The 10372-nt window shown below is 40.4% G+C and overlaps 1 protein-coding gene and 1 pseudogene across 1 annotated transcript; one reads left to right on the forward strand and one right to left on the reverse strand.

Moving 5' to 3' along the window:
* Window positions 1-260: 260 nt before the first annotated feature.
* LOC114553511 (histone H3.3-like) lies at window positions 261-1477 on the reverse strand (annotated as a pseudogene).
* An 8083-nt stretch (window positions 1478-9560) lies between these two features.
* Window positions 9561-9958, forward strand: LOC114554162 (histone H2B 1/2). The gene has a single exon (XM_028575816.1). It carries the CDS (start codon window positions 9561-9563, stop codon window positions 9933-9935), a length of 375 nt encoding a protein of 124 aa, XP_028431617.1. The 3' UTR covers window positions 9936-9958.
* Window positions 9959-10372: the final 414 nt, after the last annotated feature.

The following is a 10372-nucleotide window of genomic DNA, read 5'->3' on the forward strand; positions in this document are numbered from 1 at the left end:
TATATCACTCTACAAATCTTTGTTTTGAATTCTGTTCAGATCACGGTATGTAAATATTATCAGAGTGAAAATGTTAACAGCATACAAGTTCTCATTTGTACAAGTTTGTGTTGCTTTCCTTAATTCAAAGTAGCTCACATGTGTCAATATTTCATAATAGGTAGCCTACGGATTGTGCGCTTTGGGGAAAAGACAGAATAATAAAAAGGAAATACTCTTTGAGGATGATTTGATGGCTCTTAAAAGAGCCTTTGTGGTGTGTGGAGCAGCAGCAGACAGTTTAAGCCCTCTCTCCGCGGATGCGACGGGCCAGCTGGATGTCTTTGGGCATGATGGTGACCCTCTTGGCGTGGATGGCGCACAGATTGGTGTCCTCGAACAGGCCGACCAGGTAGGCCTCGCTGGCCTCCTGCAGAGCCATGACGGCGGAGCTCTGGAAGCGCAGGTCGGTCTTGAAGTCCTGAGCGATTTCTCGGACCAGGCGCTGGCAGCTTGCGGATAAGCAGCTCGGTGGATTTCTGGTAGCGACGGATCTCTCGCAGAGCCACGGTACCGGGCCTGTAACGGTGAGGCTTAAGCAATTTTTGGTTCTCTAAAGGTTCCGGGAAGGTTCGCTGAAGGTTCCGGGAACGTTCGCTGCAGGTTCGCGGAAGGTTCTCTCCGAAGGTTCGCTCACGGTAGCGCAGGAAAGTTTTCTGAACGTTCGCGGAACGTTCCCTAAAAGTAATATAACTTGTTCCGGGAACGTTCGGCGAACCGTCAGGGAACTGTCAGTAGGTTCGCAGAACGTTCTGCGAACTACTAACTATTATTATTAATAATAATAATAATAATAATAATATTTAATGATAGTGATAGTAATAATAATAGTTGATCATCCAGATGTAATATTGGCGACTTATTCTAGCCAATTTATAAGCCACCTTGTAAGATATATATGTTCACAACACTAGATTGATTATGGTCAATGAACAGACGGCATGTAAAACACTGAATGTTTTATTAAGTATTCGCTGGAATTGCAGACGAGAATGATGCACAATTTATTCAGGCGACACTTGGTTTCAATCCGGGAGAATGCCTTCTCCTGCCTTTGGATGATGAGTCCTGCAGCTCCTGCGAACGAAAGAAGAACGCCACTAAATCTACGTGTTTTTTTTAAATGTATCGAACATCTTTGGGTTGCTGTTTCCCCTGGACCAAAAGCACACTGGATTACTGTACGAGAGATTGGCAGGTGTGTTAATTGTCCAATGCTTTTTGTATTGTATTTGTATTATATTGATCACGCACCAAAAGGCTACATCGTTATATATGCAGACATGCTGTTTAACCACATGTGTGAAACAAGCCGTTTCCAAAGCAGGGTTTTTGTCCCAATATTTGATTCATTGTTTACAATGTACATGTGCAGTCTGACCTGAGCCGACATACCGCGGTCTCTAGAATCCAGCGACACGTCTGGCCTCCACTCCATGTGTTGGTGTGAAAGACACAAAAATACGGTTTTCAAACAGTTGATGATATATGCATAGCTAGACACAGGTGGTATAATTGTACCTTTTTAGAAAATGTAATTTAAAAGCGAATGGCAAATATAGCCCTCAGAATAGCTTTTCAGAGTTTAAAAAAAATATATATATATATATATATATATATATATATATATATATATATATATATATATATATAAATAAATGTGTAAAGCCACCACCCATATATATTATTTAATATTATTTACTTAATTTAATTTAATTGCATTATAACAGTTCATGTTCATTATGTGCATTGCTTTATGTTGTTAAAAGAGTCACTGTGCTCCCTGCACTCAGGCATTGTAGTAGAAACATGTTGTTGCTCCCTTCAGCCACAAGAGGGAGTATACCCTTAAATGAGCGCTTCTGTCAGGAGTAAACAGAGTCAGCACGTACATTGAATGGTAGTGCCAAGAGCAAACGATGGACAGAAATGTGTTGACAATGTACGCGATGTCTGTGTATTTTGCAGGTAAGAAAACATAAAATGGGTAATAAGCAGATGTGTAGCATGGTGTCAGGAGATTGTAGTGATAGTGGGAAAGTTGGCCGTATATTCCGACTGTGTATATTGAAGTGACAAGTAACTTTTGTTGTTAGCCATGTAAATGTAGCAGCTAAGCTAACTTTTGCTGGATATATATATATATATATATATATATATATATATATATATATATATATATATATACACACATTTTGAGCCTGTAGAACCTGCATGATCATAGTTGTACCCTTTTCTTTTCTTTACCAGAGGAGGCCTCTGTTGTGTGGTCACAAGTGGGATGAGACATGGCCCATGGGTAACAGCTGACCAAAGTGGCTAATTTTCATGTCCTTTCCAAAAGCACCCTTGGGAGGACAACGAAAATCAAATGTGAGTATTGAATCACAAGTGCACACTGAAAAGACACAGTTTTTGTAATTGGATAAAAGGACACCATTTTTATAGACTGATATTGATTAAGTTTCCCTTTGCTTTTGTCGTTGCAAGATTTGTTCAAAAGCAGATATAGTGCTTACTTAACTTACATTAGAGGCTGAAAGTGCACATCGCAGGGATCCATGAAAAGGGTTAGAACACTGAAATGAATACATTATATTATTAATTTTCCACACAGAAAATGTCAGATATATTTAAAAATACATTCTCAATGAATTTGGTCCATCATGAGTTGGTAATACTTATCAGCATTTCCCTGAAGCCTCATCGATCTTCATTTTCTCCAAATCACTTTACCACCTGTCCACCTATCTGTCCCACTGATCAAAGCTATCTCTGCAGTCATTGTTATATAGATATACATATGTACTAGGCCTACTGTTAGTAGAACACAGATATCACTGGAATTTGTACTAATTATCATAGACCTTATCCACTATAACAAGTAAATGACAGGACCTGCGATCCATAAATTAGATTTTATTTTAAACTACAGTTTTGTACTTCTCCTCCTCCTTTCCTCTTCCATCTTAAACAAAGAAAAAAATACAAGATTGCTATTAGGGATTAATCAAAATAATTTTAAGAGAGCACTTATGGTGAAATCATTAATGACTCATACCACTTTAATTGTCTGTGTGGTGCTAATTTCAGCGCCTGGCCAATGGCATCTTCCACCTCATCTGCCTTCACTTTATGCAATTTTTGGCATGCTCCTAAAACACATAATAGAGGTTAGAGATGTCAAACAGCTCCAAGTGTTAACATTGTACATAGGGTTGGGCACCGAAACCCAAACAATACCCAACCCTAATTGTAATAAGTAATAAAGTTTTTATTGCAATAACAGCTTACCAATCATTGCTTCACACAGTCGAAGCTTACTAAAAGGGCGCTTGCTCTGCCTCCCTTTAAAACTAAAATTTGACCAGAGGTCATTTTTGCCCACACGGCGGAGCATTCTTCTGACGGCTGCATTCAGGTTTGCTCCGCCGAGTGAGCGCAGGTACATAGTCTGAAAGATATGAAGAGATCATTGTTAGCTGCCACCGCCCTGTTGTACGCCATCATCAGCCCAGTTGTGGGCACAATGATGAAGATGACTATATATGTATATAGTCAAAATGCATACCTTTGGAGAAAAGTATACCTTTTATACAATATACCTTTTATATTTCCCAGCCCTATAGTTCAATATGTGTGTGTTTATGAAATTGAATTGGTCACCATTTTTTGTTTTTTTGACTTGTCCTCAAGCTCCTTCTCCAATGTCTCCAGGTCCTCCAGGGTCTCGCAGGGACGGTCAATGATGTCCTCTGACTCACTCACAGGTGGCATATTTTGTTTTTGGTAATTTAGAATTTGTTGCTGTTGTTCAATAATTTGGTCCAATTTCATTAATACTTTCATCTGAAAGTCTAAACAAATAAGGAATGTATCACAATTTTATAAAGAAATAAAGAACTTGTGTACATGTTTATGTAAATACTATCTTAATGAAGCATATGCAATTAAAGGAACATTCCACCTTTTGGGAAATTGGCTAGGAGGTCTTCTAGATGAATTTAAATAACACTGGGGCACACTGCAAATAGGGTAATTTCCCAAAAAAGGTGGCATGTTCCCTAAAGACAGCTGACTGACTGACTGAGTATACCACAGTATTAAGACTTACTGTCATTTGCCACCTGTGTTGTATTGCGCTCAGCTTCAAATGAGAAAAGAAGACATATTTGTAATTGATGTTACAAATATTGAGACATTAATAAATGATATGGAAATGTATTAGTAATAATAATAACAACAATAATAATATACTGTTTATATAACAGTCATCCACAACTGGGAATGATCATCAAAATCTCAACAAAACAACTTTTGTGTAATATTTTTGTATATTCATAGCCTGTAATGTATTTTTTTTTTAAATTGGACTTACTAAGCACCATTCTCTCTGGCGTAGTATGTGAATTGCCTGTTGTAAAACAGAACTATTAGTGATTTCAATATTATTGAATTTTGGAATATTGGTTTGTTTGTTTGTTTTAACAGGATTATTTCACAACACTTTGCTTACCATTTGAAGGACCCGCCAAAGGAGATAGACCAGTCACTGCAATTTCAAGAAATGCATGCTTGTGAAATGCAGTTTTAACACTTAATATTCTTTTTTGTAATTTCAATATGTGTGTATTTTACTTACTCTGCACAAGGGTGTTTGTGAAGGACACAAGAGACCCTGGAGACTCTGGGCTTCCCAGCCCACTTTGTTTTGGGCCTAAAAACATGTCTTGCGAGTAGAGCTCATCTAGTGATCCAAAAAAAGGGAGACTCCATCAGCAAAGGTATGAGTACAGAAAAACAGCAGAACATTTAAGGGTTTCGTTTATGCCTTACCTGGAGTCTCTGAATCACTCTCATGGTTCACAACTGTTTTAGTGTTGTACTGTTGTACTGTCTTCCGGTTGTTGTCTATCATTTAGAATTTTTTTAGTTAATAGAAGTTGTTTAGAAATAAATGGTAGTTTCCCCCGTAGAATTGTACTTACATTCTGGAGGAATTGGGAGGGTTTTGGTTGGGGCTGGCTCTGTTCCTTTTTTCTTTTTTTTGGGGGAAATTTCATCTGCAAAGTTAAGAAAAATTAGCTTGTTACCATCAAGAACAGTAGATCTGATAAAGTGGGTCTTCAAGGGTGATTTTGAGGTGGTTAGGTCAGAGCGGTCACGGTTCTAGAGGGAAGGGGCAGCAATGGATACTTACCGTCGGAGGACTCGCTATTGTAGCGAATCGGCCTTTTGGTGTTTTTTTTTTTTTTTTTTTTGCTTATTTCTGCCTCACTTTCTATGTTTGAGGTGGAAGTGGCCTCTTTTGTCTTCTCAGCCGCCCTGCTGTATGAATCTTAAAGGACAAAATGTGGGAAATCTTTCATGCAGTTTAGTAGCCTAATATGTTAAGTACAATATGTTTTGCCTCCATATAACCAGGTTTGCAATTCTTCAGCCTTAACACATGACTGATGTCTGCCATTAGTTGTTTTTATGTATTTTTTAATATATTTGTTTTACCTGTCCTAAGCCATATTTTTTTAAGAGGGAATTTCCTCCACCTCTCTTTGTCCGGCAGGACAGCCTTCATAACCTTTTTTGTGACCTCCTTGTGGGTCCAGTACGAAAATATTCCCTGAAAAGTAAAACATAAGTAAACATGTATTGCAGAAAACACAATTCTTATCCAGGCATTAACATTAAAAGTACCTTTTTTTCCCTCTCAACCCAGGTGCTGGGAACAGCAGCCATTGCACCATCCAGGAATTCTACAACCGTATATTTTTTATCAGTCATTTCTACAAAGGAAAGGAAGGAAAGGTAAGCATGATAAAGTAGAGTGTTATATTGCGTTGTTGAGCATGATGGCCCGTTCAATTGAAAGCCCACTCACCATGTCAAGGTACAGGCAGACATAAACTATACATTACACAAGGACATAGAAATGTCAGGGTTATTGACTGTTTCAGGTTAAATTCAGCATTAGGTTGGGTTAGATTGAACAAAACGATGTGAAAGAACATTACCGACAATGACACTGTCCTGTACACTGTCGTTTGACTCCATGACTGTCCTGTATACTGTCCTGTGACTCCATGACTGTCCTGTATACTGTCGTTTGACTCCATGACTGTCCTGTATACTGTCCTGTGACTCCATGACTGTCCTGTATACTGCCATGTGACTCCATGACTGTCCTGTACACTGTCATTTGACTCCATGACTGTCCTGTATACTGCCATGTGACTCCATGACTGTCCTGTACACTGTCGTTTGACTCCATGACTGTCCTGTACACTGCTCTGTGACTCCAATACACTGTCCTGTACACTGTCCTGTGACTCCATGACTGTCCTGTACACTGCTCTGTGACTCCAATACACTGTCCTGTACACTGTCCTGTGACTCCATGACTGTCCTGTACACTGCTCTGTGACTCCAATACACTGTCCTGTACACTGTCCTGTGACTCCATGACTGTCCTGTACACTGCTCTGTGACTCCAATACACTGTCCTGTGAGAACATAAACACTCCTTGGAACAGTCCTCTTCATTGCTGGGGCCGTTTATGATCCACTCAGCAACAGTTTCAGCTGTTATGTTAAGTTGCATGGAGGACTTCCATGAAGACAATCTCGTCTCTGTTTTCCACCATTATTGCTCTCTTGGTGCAGTTGGCTTCTGGAACCATCATTATTGAATAGCGCTTTGAGTGCACCTTGAAACACCCAATAATGCGGGAGTCACAAGGACTCAAAAACAAGGGAAGAGGTGATTCATATACCCGACACATTAACAATGGACTTCCAGAATCATCTTTGTTGTCTGTTTCTTCGATCACCTCGTAGCATTTGCCGTTGACAACAAAGCTGTTGTTTGGTCGTGACACTTTACTTTTCTCTGGCAGTATGATGTTTCTTTGGTGTTGCTTCATCTCTTTGAGCCTCTTTGCTACCTGTACAAGTGGCTGTTTTCCCGATCTCACAAGCCGTTTTATTCTTTGCATGTAATTCTCAAACACAAATGCACTGCAAGCATCCAGACATCCAAATCTTCTTGCTTCTGCAGCGACATGCACAAGAGAGTGTACATTGTACACCATGAAATGCTTCCCATAAAGGTCCTTGACTTGATCAACAAAATAAGCCATCAGCTCCTCAGCATACTTGTTGTGCTCCTGTTGGTGTGAGCTAAGGAGGAGACTCAGGGCTATGCTGAACTGCATGAAGTGATCATACAGCTCATCCTTTAGTATGCCCTTCAGCACCACTTTCCCTGTGTACACTGCAAATTGGCGTAGCTCTGTGGTTTTCCATCTGTCGATATCCTCCAGCTTTCGAGGTTTTCTGGCAAAGCAACCGGGCATTGATTTCCTCAATGACAACAACCTCTCGCTTACCTCATTTATTTGACCAGCTGACATGCGTGTCCTCTGCGGTCCCTTTATCCAGACTTGTAGGAGTTTCTTCATGACTCATAAGCAGACTGGTCATTATATACATACACTTCTCTGATCACACTTGTCACAGCCATGATAACCTGTGTATTGTTTGATGCACTTCAATAACTTCTCTGGGGTAAAGCTGCAGCTGTTTTGTGAGTGTGTCCTTGAAATCAAAATGTATGTATTGCTGTAAGGCTGTCAGACGGTTCCAGTGGCATCAGGCCAGCACAGAACATGCAGGTGAATGGTTCCAGTAATCCTACTGCTCCCAATAAGTGACAAAATAACACCAACATGTTCCTATTTACATTTTGTGATTTGTATAGTCACAGCGTGTACAAAGAACAAGGTCACGACACGCAGCCATCTTCTAACCGTAAACAAACCGGGAACTATATTCTCAGGCGGAAGAATATAGTACTTGGGCGGAGTGATTTGCTTTGCAGCAAGCCTGTTTGAGAATATAGTTCTCAGTTTGATAAGGTTAGAAGATGGCTGTGTCTCATGTTGTTTTTTGTACACGCTGTGACTCTACAAATCACAACATGTAAATAGGAACATGTTGGTGTTATTTTGTCACAATTGGGAGCAGTAGGATTACTGGAACCATTCACCTGCATGTTCTGTGCTAGGCTAAGCTACCGGTGGAGCCATTAGACAGCCTTACAGCACGGACGGAGATACAGAAATAAAATTAAACTAATACATTTAAAAAATCCTTTTGTAAACCTAAGTGTCAGTGTCTCTATTCTTGTTTTCATAGTAGAATGAAGCACACAGAGAAGCAGTCACCATCAGCTAGTCTGTATTACAGCTTTTTTCTTTCCTCCCCACAATTGATTTAGCTTCTTCAGAGTATAAATTGATCCCATGTAGCTATACACCATGCCTAGATGGTTAAAACATGTTATTTTTGTTACATGACCATTTACATCTGTGTACTTTTGGGTCAGATATCAAGAAGTGAAAACACTCTTAAAGATTATACTTGTTACTGCAAATCGCACCTAACACATGTTAGGTGCGATTGCAGTAACAATATCCGTCTTCCTGTGTGCAGAATTGCGGAAATGTGTTTATAGCTTTAATTGACAACGAAACAAGTGCATATCAGGCAGACTGCATGCCGCAGCGCATTGAGCGCTCAGAGCGCAACGATGGAAGATGTTAAAAAGAAGTTGGCCTCAGGAGATTTTAAAACCACTGAAAATGAAGGAAAGTCTACTGTGTGGAAGTATTTCCACATAGTTGTCTAGGCATATGTTAATTTTATTTCAATTATATGATTGGGCCTCTTGTATGAGCCTGTGTTAACGTGCGCTTGTTGCCCCGTGTGCGCTCACTGTGCTGATACGCTCATCTGTTGACATTTCCGAGTGCCTTACAGTTATTTCCACACAAAAAAACGTAGCCTACATGTGTCATTAGTATGAGAAAAAAATGAGATTTTAACGGTATCGGGCCGGGTCGGGCTCGGACATAAATGTCTTGATGCCTGTCAGGCTCGAGCCGGGTTCGGTCACGGTTCTGTCGGACGCGGGCCGGGCTCGGACAGAAAAATTTGGCCCGATCCCACCCCTATAAGGGACCCTTTATTTTATAACCTTAAGAGAACCTTTAGGGAATGTTCAGAGAAGGTTAGCTGAAGGTAAAAAAAATAACCTTAAGAGAACCTTTAGGGAACGTTCCCTAAAGGTTCTTTAAAAGTTCTACAAAACTAACCTTTACAGAACCTTTAGGGAACGTTCAGAGAAGGTTAGCTGAAGGTAAAAAAAAATAACCTTAATAGAACCTTTAGGGAATGTTCGCTAAAGGTTCTTTAAAAGTTCAACAAAAACAACTTTAAGAGAACGTTCCCTAAAGGTTCCCTGAAGGTTGCAAAATATTTTACCTTTAGGGAACGTTCCCAGAACGTTCCCTAAAGGTATTACCTTCAGAGAACCTTTAGGGAACGTTCCCTAAAGGGTATGTGTTTGCTGGGAACCAATCCTGTGCGAGCAACAGCACAGTTATATTTGCATCGAGTGGATACAAATTGAACGTTCGGCGGTGCGTTGGTATATTTAATTATTGAAATTCTCAGAACTAATCATGCCTGAGCCCAACGTCAAAGCGCCCAAGAAGGGCTCCAAGAAAGCCGTCTCTAAAGCCGTCAGCAAGACCGGCAAGAAGAAGAGAAAGACCAGGAAGGAGAGTTACGCCATCTACGTGTACAAGGTGCTGAAGCAAGTCCACCCCGACACCGGCATCTCCTCCAAGGCCATGGGCATCATGAACTCGTTTGTGAGCGACATCTTTGAGCGCATCGCCGGTGAGGCCTCCCGTCTGGCTCATTACAACAAGCGCTCCACCATCACTTCCAGGGAGATCCAGACCGCCGTGAGGCTGCTGCTTCCCGGGGAGCTGGCCAAGCACGCCGTGTCTGAGGGCACTAAGGCGGTCACCAAGTACACCAGCTCCAAGTAAACCATCCTGCTGCTGTAATCCACTAAAACAACGGCTCATTTAAGAGCCACGCACTTCATCTAAAGAGGTCTTCCTGTTATCATCGATAAACTTATCCATGTTTAACACCATATATATCATTTCAGGAATGTTCAGGTTATCTATACTAACGGAGGATGAACCGTAAAGTAGATGGGAACAGCTCAGCATAAAATCATATACAGTGAAACCGGATGAGATAAATAAACGTTCTATTTAAGTATAAGCTTATCCAACCATAATATAAGAGGGGGGGACTTCAAGCCTAAATGAGATGGCATGATTTAAGCACACTTACTTTGAACCTTATTAGCGAACCACTCTTCTTAAAACGATAAGTGTATCCATGATATAAGAGTGTATCCATGATATAAGTTGAGACCCCTTCACCTAAATATAGATGTCAGTTTAATTTGATA

The sequence above is a fragment of the Perca flavescens genome, chromosome 4, assembly GCF_004354835.1.
Source record: "Perca flavescens isolate YP-PL-M2 chromosome 4, PFLA_1.0, whole genome shotgun sequence".
NCBI lineage: Eukaryota > Metazoa > Chordata > Actinopteri > Perciformes > Percidae > Perca > Perca flavescens.

What these genes read in the sequence shown, in the direction of transcription:
- LOC114554162 (XM_028575816.1), top strand. Translation starts at nt 9,561, where the DNA reads ATGCCTGAGCCCAACGTCAAAGCGCCCAAGAAGGGCTCCAAGAAAGCC.